Source organism: Artibeus jamaicensis, unplaced genomic scaffold (assembly GCF_021234435.1).
Source record: "Artibeus jamaicensis isolate MK-2021 breed Jamaican fruit bat unplaced genomic scaffold, CSHL_Jam_final contig_867, whole genome shotgun sequence".
NCBI classification, from domain to species: Eukaryota; Metazoa; Chordata; class Mammalia; order Chiroptera; family Phyllostomidae; genus Artibeus; species Artibeus jamaicensis.
In genome coordinates, this window is record NW_026521995.1 from 4374624 (window position 1) to 4396479 (window position 21856).

At 38.9% G+C, this 21856-nt stretch overlaps 1 protein-coding gene across 1 annotated transcript in view; it reads left to right on the forward strand.

Moving 5' to 3' along the window:
- Positions 1 to 21856, forward strand: part of ARMC3 (armadillo repeat containing 3) — a 72461-nt gene that overhangs the window by 34180 nt on the left and 16425 nt on the right. Inside the window, 2 exon segments of the mRNA XM_053654718.1 lie at positions 4795 to 4946; positions 5056 to 5150. Coding sequence (XP_053510693.1) covers positions 4795 to 4946; positions 5056 to 5150 — 247 coding nt within the window.

A 21856-nucleotide genomic window follows, 5' to 3' on the forward strand; every position in this document is an offset into this window, starting at 1 on the left:
TAAAAGAGCCTTCCTACCCTGACTGCACATTGGCTCAACAATCTGCCTGCAATGACCTTCAGAGAGTTCATAGGCTGCCAGAAGCCCATCTATGCCTTCTGGGTCCATGGACTCCAATGTAACAACTCTTGGACTAGAGTAAACAGGATAGATCTAGATGCCCTAGCTTGGAATCAGAGATTCTTCCATTTCGTGCTATGATATGGGCATTGATTATCTACTTCTTCCTGATCAGATACCCTCCATGGTGCTCTGGAGCATATAACGTATGCTACATCATAATTTTTGCACACATTTGCTCTGGTTTAGGTCTTTAGTCTGGATTCTGATTTTGAAAATTTTGTTTTGACCTATTGGTATCCATTTCTTCAAATGGCTAGGCTTAGAGGGAACATCACATTTACTAATTCCACTGCTATTGAAGGTTTCAGTAAAATAACTGGCTTTTCTACCTTCCTGTAGGAAACTTTACAATGTATTTTTTCATGCTTTACTTTAGTGCACACCACTCTGCTTTAAACATGCTGCCAGCTTCCTCACACCATAGCTTCCACCTGGCTCGTCACAGTGGGTATGTAGTGCATGTTAGTTCAGGGGCAATGCCCTGTGCACGACCTCAGGTAGTTTGACCTGATGCTTCGGAATACCAACCGAGCACACGACAAGAGTTAACTTTCATTGCTTCATGGCAACCCCATTTTCCAGATGGGACAAGATTTACAGCCACCCTAATGTCACTCCACCCACTGCCCACGTGTTCTGCAGTAGAGATCCTTCACCTTCGTCTTGAGGTTTCATCTGTTTACTGTAAAAGTTTACACTTTATGATTTAGTTCACTCAACTGGAAACCTTTCTCTATTCTTTCTGGTATAGTCTCCTTCCTTCCTAAATTGTTTCTACCTTTGCTGACTGACTGTATGAAGCCTGGAAAAGTGCGTCCAATGAATCTGTAAATCCAGTGGCTGTAAATCCAGTGGGTACACAGAGGTTTAGTAATTTTCTCATAGTCTGGTCTGGCAGCTTGATTCTTGGAGCCTCTAGAAAGAGCTGATTTCACAAAGATTCAAGATTTCTTTCTGTCCACATATCCCAAAGAGTGACCCTCTGCTGATTGGCAGGATAGGGGCGGGGGTTGAGAGTGCCTCTTTATTCACAGCTTCTGTGGAAGGAAAACACCCCCAAGGACTCTGAACCACCTTGGCCATTCCATTTGTGAGTGGGGCTGCCCTCTCTGCTCCGGACACAGTGCTAACACAGAAACTATTCTCCCCTCCAGGGCCAGTGCAACAGGATGGACTGGCACCTTCCTCATTTACCTGATTCTTCTCTTCTCTTTTCATTGGTTTACTTACCTGTTAACACTGTTTACTGGCCACATCCACAATGACCAGCCCTATCTTCCTGCCTCCATGCTAGACTGGGCCGTGCTTCCAGGTCCTACCCGTGTGTCTTGTGTCCCCTACTCATGTTGGCCGTGGCCTGCCTTGGCCTCTCTTGCCAGACCCAGCCGGGTCAGGGGTGACTTATTTTATTTCAGACATGCCTTATTTGATATTAGTAACAATGACAAACTCTAAAAGCTTATAAGGATTAACAAAGTTATTTTCTCATATTTCCATATTGAAAGTAAATAATCATGAAAGAGTTTTTAAATAATTTTCCAGAGTTAGAAAACTTCATTCTTAATTAGGTTTTAACAAATATTGCTCCTTATACTTTTGTTAAGAACAGTGTACCCATCAGTGTTCATTTATAACATATTTTTTTACTTTCCACTCACCATCAAAAAAATTTTTGTATGATCAGTAATACATTCTTGTCACATGGCAAAAACACAGTTGAAACTAATTCTTTAAGTTTTGTTTGCTGAGTGAAGTTTTACCATGCATTTGAACCATGGAAAGCCCAAATCAGCATGCCTTTGACTTGGCATCAGGAGGAAGAGGGTGCTAATGACCACGTGGCTGGGAGGTTACTGAACTGGCATTGACATCTCAGAGTGACTTCTGAGAAGAGGTGAAGACTCCCTGGCTGGTGTAACTCAGTGGATTGAGCATGGGCCTGCATACTAGAGGATTGTAGTTCAATTCCCAGTTAGGGCACATTCCTGGGTTGCAGGCCAGTTCCCAGCAGGGGAAGCACCAGAGGCAAACATACATTGATATTTCTTTCCCTCCCTTCGTCCCCTCTAAAGATAAATAAATTAAAAATTTTTAAATAAAAAAGAGGTGAAGGAAAGCTCATCACATATCAGTTTATCTTCAGTTACAAAAGCTTATGCTTTTTATTTCCTTGATACTGAACAAATGTAATTTTAAAAGGACATTCCTCTATTAACAGCATACTTACCTTGCCATCTTTGTTATCCGCATAATTAAAATGTAAATACTTCACTTCTGGGTGTAGCGATTCCATAAAGGTACTTGGCTACTATGTTAATACGTCCTTTGAATCTGTTGTAGCCGCTGCAGTCCGCACCTGTGAGCGCAGCTGGATTCTGAGAATACTGCTGGCAGGGTTGAGGGACTAGTTGCCAACAGTATTTAAATTATTTTTAATTTTTTATAATAATTGCATTTATACTATTTTTAATGAAACAACTACATACTGCAAACTTGGGCTTTTCAAATTAATTCTTTTGGCTGATTTTCCCAATAGAAACCGCACTCAGGGTGCTCTGTTTAGTGTGGTTGACTTATAGCCACCAGGGAAGTCTTCATTACAAGTCTAAGCAATTTAGTTCAGAGGCTCTGGGAAAATTTCAGACCTTGTGTATTCGGAAAAAACTCACAAAGGCTGCATATATTTTAAAACATTTTAGAAGCCACATAGTTGAGATTTAAGTATATATTAATTGCAGCTTTTTTATGAAACTGTTATGGCCTACCTGAATTCTAATTTCATTTTAATTTTCTAAAATTTTATTTATTTATTTTTTAGAGAAAGGGGATGGGAGGAAGAAAGAGAGGGAAAGAAACATCCATGTGAAAGAGAAACATCTATTAGTTGCCTCTTGTACATGCCCCAACCAGCACAGAATTCTCAACCCAGGCATCTTCCCTGATAGCAATTGAACTGGTGACATTTCATCTGCGGGACAACACTTAACTGAGCCACACTGGTCAGGGCCTGAATTCTAATTTTAAGTAAAAGGACCAAGGGATTAAAATGATAGGATTATAGGACATGGTTCCTGATTGTTCTAAGACAAATGAACAGAAGCATTAGCCATTTACTTCGTGCCAGTTATGGATAGATCAGCAAACACCCACGTATCAGGTGAGCCAAGCCCAAAAGCATCTGCAAGTATGTGGCATCTGAATGTGATACTATGATTGTGAAAGGGGCAATGTAAAAGTTATTGTTGAAAGAAGATAAATAATATATTAATGTTAAAATGAAAATCAGTTGCATCATTTCTAAAAGTATTTCTGAAAAACACATTTAATCAAAATGTATGTCATTAATTAGTTCTGAATGTAGATGTTATTATCTCAATTAGTATCAGCATTTTTGCAGATACTTATTTTAACAAAATATTCTTCTCATATATCAACATCCTGATACCATATATCACACATTCTTCTATTTTAATCATGTAAATTGACTTCATAAAACTTAATGGAGAATCAAACCAATGACAAAGTTTAGTGAAGGAAATTTTTTTCAAAGTAGTTTCTAGTACTTTTTATGGCATTAAAACAGAATTTGGCTTAATATATATTTTCTAGTATATTCTTTTTAGTAAATCTTAATTTAGAATTAACTATGGAACACAAAACAAAAATGTCTTTAATATTCTAATTTAGTTGAAGCCATATTTGCTTTAGCATAGATATGAGATTGTCATTTATTTCAACAATCAAATGAGCCCCCACCAGTGTGACTCAGTGACTTGGGCATCGCACTGCAGGGAGAAGGGTCCCTGGTCCACTTCCTGGTTGGGCACATGCCTGGGTTGTGAGTTTGCTCTCCAGTCGGAGTGAGAAGCAATGGGTTGATGTTTCTCTCTCACACCAATGTTTCTCTCCCTCTCTTTTTCCTTCTCTTCCCCTCCATCTGAAATTAAAATAAGTAAAATCTTTGAAATCAAGAGAAAAACATTAGGGAGTGAAAAGAACCTTCAAAATACTTTGGTTTTTAATTTAGTATTTTATAAAGAGGTGTTAATTACTATGGTATGTGCTTAAAATCATAAATTTACTTGTTTTCAAGTAAAAAACTCATGTTCATATATGCTTAGATTATGTTTGTGGTAATTTATCAATTAAATAATTATTTTAATTTTCGATACATCACCATGTATTATAATTTAGGATAGAAGATGATTATAATTTTTATACAAACTCATAAACTATGGAATCATAGCTTGTTACTCATTTTTACTTTCTCCAGCTCACAGTTGATAGATCTCAGTCGCTCTTCAAGTACTGGGTTTGTGTTTAAAGTAAACGTCAAAAGAACAGGTGTTTGTCCGTCTGTAGGAGAAGAGGGCACGTGTGCACACAGCACCAGGCCGGCCCCCAGCTGTTGTTAAATAAGTTCTTGCTAAACCTGTAACTCTGCTCTTTCTTGTTATAGAATTTTCTTTGCCATAGTATTGATATCATATAGGGGAACAGAAAGAAGAGCCATATCCTTGACTCATTTTGCATAATCACTGTGAACTAAAAGTTAGATAGTTTTTGTGTAGTTTAGGCTCTGTGACTAAAGCTAGCAAACAGTTTGAATTCCTATCATATTTTGGACAGTGTTTGCAGCAAAATTCATTTTTTTTCTTTTGGCTTGTGAAGCTGAAAACAGAAAACTTTTTCATGAACAAAAGGTTGAAAAATGCCTTGTAGCCCTTTTAGGCTCTGAAAGTGATGGGACTAAGATTGCTGCTTCCCAAGCTGTCTCAGCAATGTGTGAGAATTCAGGCAGCAAAGACTTTTCAACTATCAGGGTAAGCAAAACAGAAAATCCTTTTTGTACATTTTTAGGTCACTATATTCTAGGTGATGTGGATATTGGTAAAATTACGTTTTACCTTTTTTTTCTGTAGCGTTTAATAGTTAGTTCAGTTGCTAGAAAGTGACAATGAAGAGGTTAAGGAGGCCGTGGGCCTGGCCCTGGCTAATTTGACCACTTGCAATCCTGCTAATGCGAAGTAAGTACAGAAACGCTCACTCAACAGTAATATTTCAACTTTCAAGGACGTTTACATTTTCTTGCAGATGTACTGTCTTGAGATAAAACCTTTATGAAGCTTCAGAAACCCTCATGAAAACAAGTCATCAGATAGGCCTGTTTTCCAAAGATACAGTCATGCATCACATAAGGAAGTTTTGGCCAATGACTGACCACATGGCAGGCTCCACAGATTACAATGGAGCAGAAAAATTCCTATCATCTGGTGATGTCATAGCTATTGCAAAGTCATAGGGGCAACAGGTTACTCACATGTCTGAGGTGATGGCAGTCATATTAAAGTACTGCATACCATGTTTTACTGCATCTTTTCTATGTTTAGGTGTGTTTAGATACACAAATACCATGTAGATACACAATACTTTCAACTGGCTACAGTATTCTGTACAGTAACATTAGTACAGGTTTGTAGCCTAGAAGCAGCACTAGGCTAGACGGTATAGCCCAGCTGTGTAGCAGCCTATACCATCTATATTGTGTAAGTGCATTCTGTGGTGTTCGCGCAGTGACAAAATCACCTAGTACTTTCCTTAGAATGTATCCTCATCGTGAAGTGACATATGACTGTTACAAAATCTCAACTATGTCTGGGCTTGTTTGGAAAATGAGCAGGTCATTTAATTTAGGTGACAGGTTAACTTTCATGGAAGCTTCCAGTACAAATAAAACTGGATAATGATGGAAATATTAAAGATAACATATAATAATAACACCTGATAAATTTGGAAAAAATACAAGATCCATTTTTAATGGACATAAACATTAGATAAATCTAGAAATGTTTAAAAAGTCAATTTAAAGCAACACGTTATGGGTAAATACAATGAAGAAAGGTTGGGAAAGTGTACTCTCTGTGTTCCAAGCACTGTGGTATGTGACCTATATTTATTGAAAAATGAAACTATCAAGATAACGCATCAACTCATGAAGAAAGTTGGGCTCAGCAAGGGTACCTAACTTTCCTGGGCACAGGTATTTATTGAAACAGCTGAGCTGGAAGTTAAACCAAGTCTGTTGGACTCCAAAGTCTGTGTTCTTTCCTCTACAGAAGATAAGATTGCCTTATAAAACAGCAAAGATTTCTTCAAGACAACTTTTATAATTAAATAAAATAATTATTTTTCTGCCCTGTATCTATCTCAGTTGATAGATGTATTAGTCATCATTTTACAGAGAAACAAAATGAATAGGAAATACATAGATTAGAAAGAAAGAAGGAAAAGAAAGAAAGATTTTGCCTTATTTGATATGAAGGTCAAGAAGTCCCAGGATCTGCCATCTGCAATCTGAAGAACCAGGAAAGATGGTGGTGCAATTCAGTTCAAGTCCAAAGGCTTGAGAACCAAGAGGGTCTTTTTTTCCTTTAAATATTTAAATTTTTGTTCAGTTACAGTTGTCCCCATTTTCCCTCATTACTCTTTCCTTCCTTCCCCACCTCCCAAATTCAGTCCTCCCTCTTTGTTTTTGTCTATGGGTCATTTATACTTGTTCTTTGACTTGATCCATCTCCTTCTTTCCCCCATTATCCCTCTGCCCCCTCACTCTGGTTACTGTCTTTTTGTTCTTTGTTTCCATGTCTCTGATTCTATTTTGCTTGCTTATTTGTTTTGTTGATTAGGTTCCACCTTTAGGTGAACTCATATGGTATTTGTCTTTCATTGCCTGACTTATTTCACTTAGCACAATGCTCTCCATTCCCATCCATGCTGTCACAAAGGGTAGGATTTCCTTCTTTCTCTCTGCTGTGTAGTATTCCATTGTGTAAATGTACCGCAGTTTTTTGATCCACTCATTTATTGATGGGCACTTAAGCTGTTTCTAGCACTTGGCTATTCTGCTATTTATACCTTTTATTGTTATCCACAAAGTAAAGATCACTTAAAATGGGAAAAAATGGAAAAAGGCAAAGACTAAGAACAGCTAATTGAAGACATAGGAAAACAGGACAAAAACAACCAGATTCATTTATTTAAAGTTATAGCAGGAGAAAGAAAAATAAAATTATCTTTAAGTGGATAAATAAAAATTGAGAAGGTTAAAACCAATATATAAAACCAATCCAATATAAAGAAATAGATGAAAATAAAAAATAGAAACCAAGAGCAGAAATGAATTTTATATAAAAATGTAATCCATTCAGTTAATTTGGACCCCATTATCCATTCTTGCTTGATTCATTGCTAGTCTTTTTGACAATTCTCAATATGTAATACTTTTGGAGAGGAAAGAGTTAATTTTTAAGAGGAATGATATTTTCAGCTAAATTTCATGTTATACTTACTGTACTCTTCTATCTAATTTGTCATATCAAAGTTTTACAATATTTATGCAAGTACTGAGAGAATTATTCTTGGTTGATATTCTTCTCAGGGGCAGATCCTATATATTAATATTTTAAACTATTAATTTATAACATCACTGCCATCTGTTGGATCTGATCAGAATTAGAGTTTTTAAGTTAATACCAAGAATAAAAAGGGATCAATGTTTTTCATTTCCCTTTGCCAACACTAACTAAATTTTGGCTTATTGGTAAACTATAAAAAGATTACAAAATGTTATGGTTATTGACTAGATGTTTTTCAAAAGATACAGTGATTTTAGGAAATAAAACACAATGAATAAAATAAAAATATAAAAAGTAATAACTATAATTATTTAAACACATATAGATAAGCAGTTTTGCTACAGAAAATACATAATCAAGTCTATTATTTACACATATATAAATAATGCACACACATATAAATCATAAATATATATATCATACTAACTCCTGTTATTTGTCCTTATTCCATGTTATCTCCATGTAAATACTAATTATTTTACTAAATCTTAGAGAGTCCTCTCATCTCAGTTTTCTTGTATTTTAAATTTTTAGGCCCCTTCTTAACTTCTCGTACCAACAGTGACTCGATAGAGCTCTGATGGCAGCATATATGGTGGTTACGTAAAAAGACGTGATTGACTGCTGGGCCCCTGCTGGCCTCCATGGCAGCAAAGACACAGAGCTTCTCTCTAGGGACTGTCCTACTTCTGTGAGATGTGAGGTCAGGACCACAACAAAGGCAGTGGGGAGACAGTAAGAAGTGCACCCCAAAAAGGACCCCAGAAAGAGATAGAATAACCCCAAACTGTATGGATGTGCATTTGTGAGCTTTGGGAACTTTTTTGAATGTCCTCATTATATATGGATAACCTGTCATTTCATATTATCAGTATTAATATTTCTCTTCAGTAACAAAGATAAAGCTTAACCAAGTAATTTTAATACCTATTAGAAGTATTCATGGAGCCCATTCCCAAGAAAGCCATGCAATTTGCAGAGAAAGTACTTAAAAGGCATGCAATGCAGGACTTCACACTGTAAGTACTTCAGAAAAGGCAGCACTTGCTCACTCACAGCGACCCAAACTCTGTAGGCCTCTCAGTACTGTCAGGGTACGGCTTGACCGTAAGTAACATCTTAGAACATTAAATCTCTCGAGTGTGTATGGAAAGCACTTTTCAAGGCCTTTGTGCTTGTTTGTTTGTTTTTCATTCCTACCCCGTTTAATAGAGTTGGGGGATGGTCATATATTAATTTATTTTTATTTCGTTCACTCTGTAGCTTTAAGTATAGACTAATGCTATTCCTTAGAATTACCTATATTTTAATTGTACACTTAATGCTGTAGCACAGTGAACTTGTAGTCATTTTGAAGGAAAAAAACCCACCTCTCTAAAGTTGGCAAAATACTGCAAGATTTACTCCCCCCTCCACTCCTCTAGAGGAAGAGATAGGATACATGAGGTCTCTCTGGGAAAAGTCCAACTGTTGTTACATCCCGAGAATGGTTTGTATGACATCTGTGTATCCTGGGAGCCAAGGAGAATGGACTGGAATATGCATGTGTGAACAATGATGACTACGATGTACTAGAAGTGGGGGTGGTAAACACTGTTGAGTGAGCATGTGTACTGTGTGGCTGTGCCATTCAAAATGACTGAGTGAGTAGAGCAATGAATCTGCATTAAATTTTGAGTTACTCTTGAACATTCCTCTGTGGAAACTATTCAGATGATTCAGAAGGCCACAGCTATGGGCAACTGGTGATTGGCAGCTTCATCACAACAAAGTGCCTGCTCATGTATCATGTCTTGCGCAGAGTTTTTTCGTCAAAACATCAAATCACCCAGGTGACTCAGCCCCTCTACAGCCCAGATTTGGCGCCCTGTGACTTCTGGCTTTTCCCAAAGCTAAAATTACTTTTGAGAGAGAAGAGATTTCATAATATTGATGAGGTTCAGAAAAATATGACAAGACAGCTAGCTGATGGTGATTGGGAGAACTATGTGAGGTCTCAAAATGCCTAGTCTGAGGGGAACTGAGGCGTCATTGCCCTATGTACAATGTTTCTTGTATCTTCTTCAATAAATGTCTCTATTTTTTATATTGTTTGGCTGTATACTTTCTGGACAGACCTCATACACTTTTTAGATGGCTAGAGAGGTACACTATAACTCTTTGAAAATAAAATTTTTATTATTGGGGTGACATTGGTTCATAAAACCCTACAGATTTCAAGTGTACAACTAGACAAAACATCATCTGCTCACCGTATGGCACACCCATTGCCTCAGGCAAAGTCCCACCTTGCCGACATCCACCTATTCCCCATCCTGAAATTAAATTTTAATGTCTCTTTCAGATGATACATGTTGGTCAATAGGCACAGATTCAATTAGAATAAGTAGTCTTGTCGCTTAGAATATGTTTTTATTAAAGAAACATTGACCATAGAAATAGTCCACAACAACTTACATAAATAGTATTATGAAAAGTGCAAACTCATGTTATAGTCTTGATGTATTAGTTGGATTTAATAATGCTATAGATGTGTAGTTATTGTCTTTGTTATGTAGGGTTTTTCACAGGGGTTTTCAGTTTCATTCTCCCATCTATTGGTGAGAGGAACTGTGTCTTCATACTGACCCCTAGTGGCAGTTTGGGAGGAAGTTGGGGGAGGGGCAGAAAAGGTAATGGAAGAATTCTCTGTATTTTAGCGAACCACACACTACTTTCATTTGAAACACTCTCCAGTGTCTCTAAAATAATATTTTAAACCATTATTAAAAGAGAATGATTAGAAAGTCATTAAATTGTGATGCTTTTAGAGAGATAGTATTCTACTGCTAAATGTGTGTTAATAGATGTTTGGATTTGTCTTTGTTCTTCTTTAAGGTGCAGTCACTCTGAAATGTGTTGACACATTCATTGTTCTGGTGGCTGAGTATCTTCTGCGCTCTATAACCATATAGGATAAATGTAATACACTGGAAAAACATAGACTAATGCTATTGTTATTGTAGTTACCCTAAAGGTAGATTTTTTGCTCTTGACTTTGTATAATAATGAAGATTATTTTTTGTTTTAAAATTCTTACTTATCTCACCTTATTGAAAGATGCTTTATTCATTGAATTAGAATGCTCACAGTATGAGCATCCTGCAAGATAACTTGAGATAGTTTCAAAATATTTCAGGGAACTCAGGTTCATATTCAGGATGTTTCAAACTTTTATATTAAGGATGATTGCTTCCATGACTATTTAGGGGACTAAATGATGATGGAAAAATGCAATAAAATATACATTTAAAAAAACTTATATAAAGTGTTATTTACTGCTTTAAAAAGGCTTCTGAAATGAATAGGTAAAATAGATGTGCACAATCATCGTGGTGGACTTAAGAATGATTTCTGCATTATTTCTATCCAAGTTTACTGATTTGGATATTTTTCCTTTTCTGCCTGGTGGAATGTTGTTATAACATAAACTATTCTGGATTGAGAAAATCATTCTGGATTTAAATAAATGTTTAGAATGAATAGAAATGTTTAGAATGTTTGCAATAAACCAGTTGACTCCACTTGCCCATTTCGTGTAAGGTGATGCCCGCTTGGCCATCACAGTTTGAACTTTATTAGCTGCCGGTCTTGTGAGGCCAGATGAATCTCAAGAAATGCTCAACTGGAAAATTATTCAAGGGCTTTTATTTCCTGGAGAGCAGAGGCTGACTTTAACATAATGTTATTTAGAAGTTGCTAGTACCTCTTTTAGGTATAATTTCCAGCATTGCTGATTTTCAGAGAAAATGATTAAACAGTTTGCCTATCGTTATATTTTGTGAATTTTCTCTCACTCATTTTGAAGCAGTACTTCAAAAACCTACCTAAATTCTATTTTTTTCTCACCCTTGGTCTTTTATATCAGCCTTTTCCCTAGATTTGTCTTCCCTCTGGAAATGGCCTTTGTTGCTCAGTGATTACACTTGAATGGAAACACTTGGGTGGGATTCCTGAGGAAATCGCCTTCGCTCTAGCCCTGCAGATGTTGGGGATTTGGCTGTCTAGCTGAGAAGTTGTCTGAAAATGAAAATTTACACACACATGTGAATTTGGAAATAATGATCATATTTTCCCATGATCCAAGAAATTGTCACAGGATATAGGGAAATCTATGCCCTGTGGCTCACAGAGGATAAGCAGATGATGATGATGATGACGACGGCTGGCATGTGTGTGCCAGGCACTGAGCTAAGTTCTCAAAATGGAATATATCATTAAATCCTAAAAACAGTCCTGTGCGGTGGGGCATGTTGCTGTCACGTCCATTTTGCAGATGAGAAAACAGAGGCGCGGCCATGGGATTGACCCTCACACTGAGGTCGTCTGTCCTGTGCATCTATTGGGAGGTTGCAGGAGTTGAAGCTCTTAATTTTTGCCCTTGCAAATTTTATCTCTGTCTTCTGCTCACTGTTTCCTTGACTCTGAACTTCTCCAAATCTTTCCCACCAAAACGTTTCCCTTTGGCTTCCTGATCTCTTCGAATTCCTCTAGACTGGAAGGACCAGGGTTCCTTGAGCTCCAATAAGCACCTTTGAAGGAGTGAGTTTTCTTCCCCTCCCTTCCTTCCTTCCCTCATTCCACTCTTTGCTTGTGGTCCTCTTCCCACTATCCCTCCTCTCTTCCTCTTCTTCCTCTTTCCTTTCTTATAAAGAGTAAGAAAAGACAAAATATATATCCAATGGCTAGTAAAAATTTCCCATTATGCTATAAATCAAGTGGTCTGTCTTGTTTCTCATTCCTTGAGGAATGATGAAGGGAACTAAGTAAGTTCTGGCCTTTTTTCATTAGAAAATACTTTTTAAAGCTTAAGAAATGGGTGATTGTAAAAAAAATAATGCATGAATAGAACACTATGTCGTTGATCCTGTGTCTGTTGGCTGAATTTCTTTGTAAACAAGTCTGTAGTCTCTCTAAATTTTGCCTTTCTTAACTATAAAGCAAACAATAAAAAGTGAATCTCAAGTATCTATTGTATTTTGTGCCTCCGAGTGGTCACCCTCTACCCAGTGTCACAGAGTCCGGGACACAACTTCTACCAGGAACTAGACGGGATCACATTTTAACACTGTTATCATTCCGCCCCTAAAGCTAAAGAACTTATTTCCTCTGAACTTCAGCTTCTTTTGTAATTATTTCACCAAGGCTTGGCGTTCTTTATGAGCTAGTCCCCATTCTAGGCAGTGGGGACGTGGTAGGGAACATGAGAAAGGTTCTATGCAACTGCTTTCGGGAAACTTACATTTCAGTCAGGGGACAAACAATACTTGAGACATTTTTCAAAGGTAATTTCAGAAGGGATAACAGCGCAGATTAAATACTGCAGCAGAGTCATAGAGAGGGCAGGCAGGACACCGGGGCTGCGCAGGGAGTCCTAGGACGGCGCAGAGCGCGTCCAGGAAGGCCTCTCTGAAGAAGTGACGTTGGAGCTGGTGAGAATAACCCAGTCCTGGCAAGTGCCCGGGGTTCTCATTTGCTGTCGCACTAGAGCATTCAGTATCCTAATTACTTAGGAAGAAAATCGACAATATGGCTGTGTCCCTTGTCATCTGCAGATAGGTGAATAGACTGATTTTCAGTCTAAACAGAAACATTTGGTAACTGCAAAAGCCATTTATTGTGAATATTGTGACACCTTGACCATTACTCCATACCATCAGGAGACAAGCCAGCCGTGTAAAATGAAGACAGTTGTTCGTTCCTGATGGCAGCTGGTTAGTTATTGGCAGGCATTCCAGCTTTGGAAACAAAAGGTGGTGTGTATAGCAGTGAAGTATTGCGATTGAACAGATAGGTCAATGTGGATTCCATGTCGCCTGTAAGAAAATTATACTCGATTTCCCCAGACAAAAACCTGCGTGCTGTTTGTGGAGGTCAGCAGGTACCAGTCCTTTTGCAACTAGCATTTCTCTCTTGAGAAACCACGATGTGACAGCGACTGCAGCAGAAAAGCACATCCGAACATTTCAAAACCACGCCTACCAAAGCAAATTGATTTTGAGAGAAATGATTTGTTTTCACATATTTAAAAATAATTTTTGCGTCTTTAATTTTGCTATAGGATGGAAAACTTTGTGCATTTGTTTCTGTGACTGGGTTTTACTTTAATAATTATGTTACTTAAAAATTCTTCATTTCAAGCATTTCCCTGTGACTAATTGTGATTCTCTCCCTTATTTCTGATGAGTTTCTTTATTATTTTTAAAAGAATTTTATTTCTGTACCTTCTCTCCCCTTCTCCTTCTCCCACTCCCCTGTTGCTAATCCTGCACATGATCTTTATTTCTATGGTTCACTCCTGATCTAGCTGTCCTCTTAATTTGCTTTTGTTTTAGGTGTGGTTGTTAGTAACTGTGAGTTTGCTGTCCTTTCACTGTTCATATTTTTTATCTTCTTTTTCTTAGGTAAGTCCCTTTAACATTTCATATAAGGAGGGTAAGAATAGTAGGGGAAATACAGAATCTAAAGAATTTGAGACACATGTTCATAAACTAAAGGGGGGCAATGGTGGGGGAGGGGTGTGCAGGGTGGAGGGGAACGGAGGGGGGAATAGAACAAATGTAATGGCATAATCAATAAAAAAATTAAAAAATAAAAATAAAGAATTTTATTTCTATATTTTTAGAGAGAGGAGAAGAGAGGGAGAAAGAGAGGGAGAAAATCATCAATGTGAGAAACATCAATATTGATTGGTTGCCTCTCATACATGCTTCGACTGGGGATGGAACCCACAGCGCAGGCCTGTGCCCTGACTTGGAATACAACTGGTGACCTTTCACTTTGTAGGACAATGCCCAGCCCACTGAGCCACAGTGGTTAGGGCCTGATAAGCTTCCTTAAAATCTATTTCTTAAAAAGGAGAAAAATCCTTCTGGCTGCTTTCATCAGTCCTGGAGTTCAGCCAGAGTTCGGGGGTGCAGACCCCTGAAGTCTCCTGCCGCAGTGGGGCTGCAGTGGGGTCACAGTGGTTTTGGACTCTGGAATCGATCAACCTAAGGAACACACTAGACATCTTGGATCATTACCTTTGTTGAAAACTGCCTGGAGCAAGAGTCAGGAGTCCTGTTCACAGCATTCCGAATCTGGCTGTGATAACCAGGAAACCTGTTTCTCATAATGGCGGTGTCCCGCCCCCACACCTGTACAGACGCACTGGGAGCCCGCAAGGCCCAAACACGCCAACCCCGAGGGGCTGCTGCACACGCACCTCTCCGACCACCTGCAGCGTGTCTGCTGCCACAGGAGAAGTCACGCTGGGGGGATGGTTGCAATCACTGTTAACAAACAAGGTTCTGATTGCCAATATTACCATCTGTTCCATCAGGTCCCACACATTACCGTATATGTGGGTCTGTTAAACAGATTTCTGTGCTGCCCAAGGTCGCCCTTGATTCACGGAACCAGTCTTCGCAGAGGCGTTAAACGGGAACCTCAGAATTACAGCAAGGATCAGTTTCTGAGAGGTGCCCAGTGGTGTCATCTGATGACACAACCAAAATAAACAGAGTCATCAATGTCTGCAAAGACAAAATATAGACACCCCTTGGTATATAAAATGGGCAGATCCCTCAAAAGTTGTCCAAAGTGCAGAATTTCACTTACAAAACTGCATTAAATGTTACATCATGATATAGCCCTAGCTGGTGTGGCTTGGTGGATTGAATGCCAGCCTGTGAATCAATAGGTTGCAGGTTCAATTCTCAGTCAGGGCACATGCCTGGATTGCAAGCCAGGTCCCTAGTTTGGGACATGCAGAAGGCAATTAACTGATGTTTCTCTCCCTCTCTTTCTCCCTCTTGTTACCTTTCTCTGAAAAATAAAATCAAATCTTTTTTAAAAAGTTACTTCATGATATAACTGCAGAAACATCAGGGCGGGGAGGTAATACCCCGATTTCAACAGCAGCTGTAAGTGATACAAGAGGGGATCCCAATTTTGTTGGGTCCCCTTTCTTCTCGCAAACTCAGAGTTGAGCTGGGTACTGTTCCCTCACCCCTTCTCAACACCCACAGAGGTTTTCTTCATCACTTCCTTCGAGGTGATCCAAGTCAATTACAACATATGACCTGTCAGCACTGGGGATATAAATAAGGCTCAAACACTGCCTCTGAGAAGTAGGTGCCAGGTGCAGACAGAGCACAGAGGAGGGAGTGATCAACAAGGAGTGGGAGTGATGGTCACAGATGGCTTCACAGAGGAAAGGGTGGTTGGGCAGGATTTGAAGGGTGAACTCCAGTGCCTCAGGCAGAGGTGCAGGAGGTGTAGGGAAGGGTGTTTTGGACAGAGGGAACGTGGATGCAAAGCAGACATGAAGTCATACAGTTTTCAGTGAACCATAAATACAACATTTGTGTAATTGAATTTTTTAATGCCCTCAGTGCTCAGGCTCTAAGTGCTTTTTAAAAAAAATTTAAATTTATTTTTAGAGAGAGAGGAAAAGGGAAAGAGAAAGAGAGGGAGAGAAACATCAGTGGTGGTTGCCTCTCATGCACCCCCCACCAGGAACCTGGCCTGCAACCCAGGCACATGCCCTAGACTGAGAATGAACTGGTGACCTTTTGACTTATAGGCCAGCACTCAATCCACTGAGCCACACCAGCCAAGGCTGTAAGCGCTTTCTCATTGTAGGGCTTGGGCACTTATTAAAGACTTGGTGCTGAATTCCTTTCTGTAACAAGTGCTGTAAAATAATATTTCAAAATTGCTGCTATTCTGATTGTGAACATTTGTGCCAAACATCTTTTTGAAAACAATATATACCTGTTCAGCAAATAAATGCTCTGAGCTCATGTGAAAAAGAGACCTTACCTAGTTTTGAAGTCAGAAATATTTCCTTGAGACATTTGTCTGGAACTTTGACAGATGAATGGGAATATTCCAGAAGGAAGAGTGTCAGGAAGTGGGAACAGCGTACGGGATTGCCCTGAGGTGAGACAGAGCCTGGCCAGTCCGAGAGGCCCAGAGCACTGAGCATCCAGGGGGGTGGCAGGGAACGTGGGAGGTGAGGGAGGCAGGCTGGGCTCATGCAAGGCCTCTAGGCCACGTGAGTTATCGGGAGCTTCACCTGAGCGATGGGGAGCCATGACAGTTCGAAGCCGGGAGCAGTGTGATTATATGGAGTATTTAAAAAGATTATATGGACATGGACAACAGTGTGGTGATTTGGGGGATGGTATAAGGGGACTAAATGGTAATGGAAAAAGTACAATAAATTTTTTTAAAGATTACTTTAGCTGTAAGATGGAAAAAGGATTGGAGAGGAAGAGGAGAGATCTCTTGGGATAATATTTTTACTAATTCACAAAAGAGTATGGTGGGTTGGATTCCATGATAGAGACAGAGATGAGAAAAGAGAGATTCGAGAAATATGGAGGTGGAAAATAGTCAGGACTTGGTAACAGGTTGGATACACATGACATGTCAAACTTGACTTCTCTTTACAGATATCAAGTGACATAAACAGATGCTTTTGTATATTCTCTATTTTGATTTTAGTTTGATTCTCTTTTTGAATTTACACATAAAAATCTTATTTGGTTAAACTCCAGCTGGATGGAGACTAATGGTGGTAAGTATCAGGAAATATTTTCAGATTATCGTGATGACGTATGGCCCTGTAATGCTGGACGTTCTAACCGAGCAGTGTGACTGCTGCCCCACTCACTCGGATAGCGCAGCACCGTCTAGGAGACTGAAGTGTGCTCTGAAACACGGCAGCTTCCGCTTGTGTGCGTAAGACAGGGAGAAATAAAACAGAATTAGGTTTGAGAGATGCAAAATTAATGCAATTCTTTTTTTTTAAGTACAAATTCTGCACTCTTATAACTGAACCTAGTTTTCAGGTAAGAATAGTAGCTTGTTTTGTTTACCATAATAATTTAATCACAGCGATGCTTTTCCCACATGAACAGACGGGCACATGGTCATGGGCAGACATGTCCACACCATGCACATGGCTCTCCCAGCTGTGCGTGTGTGGCCCGTCTTCCTGTGCTGGCAGTTGTGTTCAGTTTAGTGAAAGCCATATTCCACTGTGTGCTAGAGTCTCTGGTGTTTTAAGCAACCACGTTTTTATGTACTTCCCTTTCCTGTCTCCATAAAGAGCAAAGAAAAGAGCAGAAGGTGGATTATAAATGAACCAAAGCCAAATATAAGTTAGCAAAGGAGAAAGGCAGAGACAAAACCCAAGCAGAAAGGCTGTGAGCAGAGGTACACCTGATTTATAAACAAGAGAAATTAATCATCATGACCCCATTTACTTTTAAACAAGAGAAATTAAAAGGATGCAGCATGACCCTGTGTACTCACTTAAATTTTCCAAAAGCTCCCTGATACACAGAAGACAAAGCCTTTGAGAATTTATTGGTAAGCATTTACCTAATACACTCTGGCTTGTCTTGGGTGCAGTTGAAATACCTCCCCTGTGTGCTCTTTCTTAGTCTCCAAGATGTTTTAAACAGTGAAAATCATCAAATAAAAAACTATTAAGTGACAATGGACTGGTCAAGGTATGTTTATAATGATTGAGGGAAAAATTAAAAAGTATTTGGTTTAAGGAACTTATTGCATTAAGTGCCTGAAAAATAAGTCAGAGGAAAAAATGCTTTTTGGAAAGATTTAAGAATATATTAATTAGTTAGAATATATTCATCATTTACAATTCTTGCTGTAAGTTTTTTAAATTCAGTGTTTCAACTGTAAGTTGAATATGATGTTTCTGATAAATGAATAAATTGGAACCCTGAAATTCTCCCGTATTCATAAAATCAAAAGACCGCCATATCAATGAATAATAGAAGAGAGAATTAAATGTGACATTATCTTAAAAGTGTTTTTTTCCCTAAGAAAGGAAATTAACTTCTTCCCAATATTCTTATTTATTCTTAGAAATTTGAGTTAAATGCCATCTAACCAAATTTTAGTTTCAAGGGATGCCAGAGATACCCCAGAAGGGATAAATATGTAGCAAATAAGGGAGAAATGGAATCAGGTGTTGACTTTGCCTTGGTATTAGCATGGTGTGCTTTCTGGGTGGATTTATGTATAAACCAGGGGTGGGAAGTACCTTCGAGGTTAACACCAACCCAGCCCTTATTCCTCAGAGCTGCCACCTCTTGTCACTTCTGTCCCCAGTCTCTGCTGTTCAGGCTCCTTCCGAGCTGGTTTGCATCACTATGGCAGCTTCCTTTCACCTACAGCTACTGGTCTCCTTATCGAGGATTTATTTTCTGGAAAATTGTGATAACTTCTGTCCTTAAGTTTGTCAATTCTCCTTTACAATCAGGAAATGCAAGTGACAGTGCCAACTAAGTTAAGTGCGTCAGAGTACAGGGTGATGGGCTGCATCACACAGCCTCGCTTATTCTGGGGCTGTTAAAATAGCTGTAAGTTTTGAAAAATGTGCCAAATATAAACTTAAAATAGATGTTGATATTATTGGAGTCTCAAATATGCTTTTACTGTCTTCATTACCTTTATTCCTATGATAAAATGAACGATGATTTAAATGAATTTTTAGCACAATTTTGGATCTTTCTTTGAAGCCAGGATGCTTTATGTATGTTATTGCTTGGAACATCTCTTATTTGAAGCCATCCCAAACATTATAGCAAATCATTGACTGTCTTCCAGACATTAAAATGATCCCTTTTTTATATGTTCTATTTTATGAGCTTCTTAAGTTTTACAAAGCAAGGACTATAGCAAGTATAGTGTTCTTAAAAGGATATTTAATTTGTTAAAAATGTTAATATACTGTAATCTTTTTATATGAGAGATCAGAAATTTAACAACTGAATATGCCTACATTACTGAAATTACCTACTTATGTAAATGTCATGACTTTGATTTTTGATGTTTAATTTATAAAAGCAATATTCACATGCAAAGTGGCTTGCTGCCTTCAAATGTGTTAACCTCTAATTATTAGGTTGCCAATAATTAGCAACCTAATTTTAAAAAGGGAAAGATGGGCTAAAGAATTTTAACTTAATCCAGAGTTCTCATGCTCACTCATTCCTCCTATTTAAAGCTCTGTTTTCCTGCTGGTTAGGAATATTTTAATAGACTTTCTTCTTTGAATAGAATTGCCTGGCCTTGTAAGTATCACTGATTTAAAAAATGAACATCTGTAGCCCTGACTGGTGTGGCTCAGTTGGTTGAGTGTCATCCTGAAAAGCAAAAGGTCTCCAGTTCAATTCCAGTCAGGGCACTTGCTGGGGTTGCAGGTCAGTTCCTTGTTAGGGCTTGTAGGAGAATCAACCAATAGATGTTTTTCTATTACATCGACGTTTCCCTCCCTCGCTTTCTCCCTCCCTTTCTCTCCCTCTAAAAATAAATAAAATCTTTAAGACTAAAATAGAATAAAAATGAACATCTGTAGAAGCATTTCTAAGTAGTCACACATTTTTCTATAACCAAAAGCTACAGATAAAGGAAAAGGATTGTTTAAATTCATTCATACCTGACATTTCCCAGACTTCATTTATTTAATTTATTTTTAATATATTTTATTGATTATGCCATTACAGTTGTTCTGTTTCCCCCACCCTGCACACCCCCTCCCCCACTATTCCCCCCTTTAGTTTGTGACCACGTGTCTCAAGTTCTTTAGATTCTATATTTCCCATACTATTCTTGCCCTCCCCCCTATCTATTTTCTACCTACCATCTATGCTACTTACTTTCTGTACCTTCTCCCGCTCTTCTCCTCCTCCCACTCCCCTGTTGCTAACCCTCCATGTGATCTTCATTTCTATGGTTCTGCTCCTGATCTAGCTGTCCTCTTAGTTTGCTTTTGTTTTAGGTGTGGTTCTTAATAACTGTGAGTTTGCTGTCCTTTCACTGTTCATCTTTTTTATCTTCTTTTTCTTAGATAAGTCCCTTTAACATTTCATATAATAAGAGCTTGGTGATGATGAACTCCTTGAATTTGACCTTATCTGAGAAGCATTTTATCTGCCCTTCCATTCTAAATGAAAGCTTTGCTGGATAGAGCAATCTTGGATGGAGGTCTTTGGATTTCATGACTTGGAATACTTCTTTCCAGCCTCTTCTTGCCTGTAAGGTCTCTTTGGAGAAATCCGCTGCCAGTCTGATGGGAACTCCTTTGTAGATGACTGTCCCCTTATGTCTTGCTGCTTCTAGGATTCTCTCCTTCATTTTAATCTTGGTTAATATAATTATGATGTGCCTTGGTGTGTCCCTTCTTGGGTCCAACTTCTTTGGGACTCTCTGAACTTCCTGGATTTCCTGGAAGTCTATTTCCTTTGCCAGATTGGGGAAGTTCTCCTTTATTATTTGTTCAAATGAGTTTTCCACTGGTGGCTCTTCCTCTTCCCCTTCTGGTAGCCCTATAATTTGGATGTTGGAACATTTAAAGATGTCCTGAAGGTTCCTAAGCCTCTCCTCATTTTTTTGAATTCTGGCCTACTCCCTTGATTTGAGTCCCAGTTTCCTTTCCATTACTTTTGGTTTCCTGTGCATTTCCATTCATTTCAATTAGCTTAGCCTTCATATGTTCCTCTAATTTGTGACTAAAATCAACCAGTTCTGTGAGCATTCTGATCAGCAGTGTTTTGAACTGTGCATCTGAAAGTTTGGCTATTTCTTCATTGCTTAGATTTATTGGCTCTGGGGCTCTGAGTTGTTCTTGAGCCATGTTTTGATCTGTTTGTGCCTGTTAGGTATGAGGAGCAGAGCCTTGGTTGTTCACCATGGTGGGGCCACCCAGGTCGCTGGTTTGGGACACTGAGGTCAGAGAGGGACAATATCGATCCCCTCTACCGCTTCCCACCACTGCATGGTCCGTCTCACTGCTCGCTCCTTCACTGGTTTATCTGCGCGAGAATGTGTGACCATGGTCAGCCCTCAGTGGGTCTGCCCACTGCTACTCCACACCTGGGATCCACTCACAGCTGCCTGCGCACCTGGGTTGCGTGTCTGGGTTGGTCCGGTGGATCTTTCCTGCCTGACCTCACTCTGTTGCTGGCTCTGCCCCTCTTACCAGTTTGGCTGAAGGGTTAGTTGTTGTCAGATTTCCGTGTAGTTTAATTTTCTGTGGTTTGGCTGTGTTTTTGTTGCTAAAATTTATTGTTTTTAAACTTGGTTGTGTGAGTAGGCACAGCGCTTCCACCTACGCCTCCATCTTGGCGGAAGTCTCCCAGAGTTCATTTAAATCGCTAAAGCCTCAATTCTGGGCTTATCACATTGTAAATTAATTTATTTCTAGAATGGTATTTATGTACTTATTTGTTTCATAGCTCAGTTGTACACTCCAA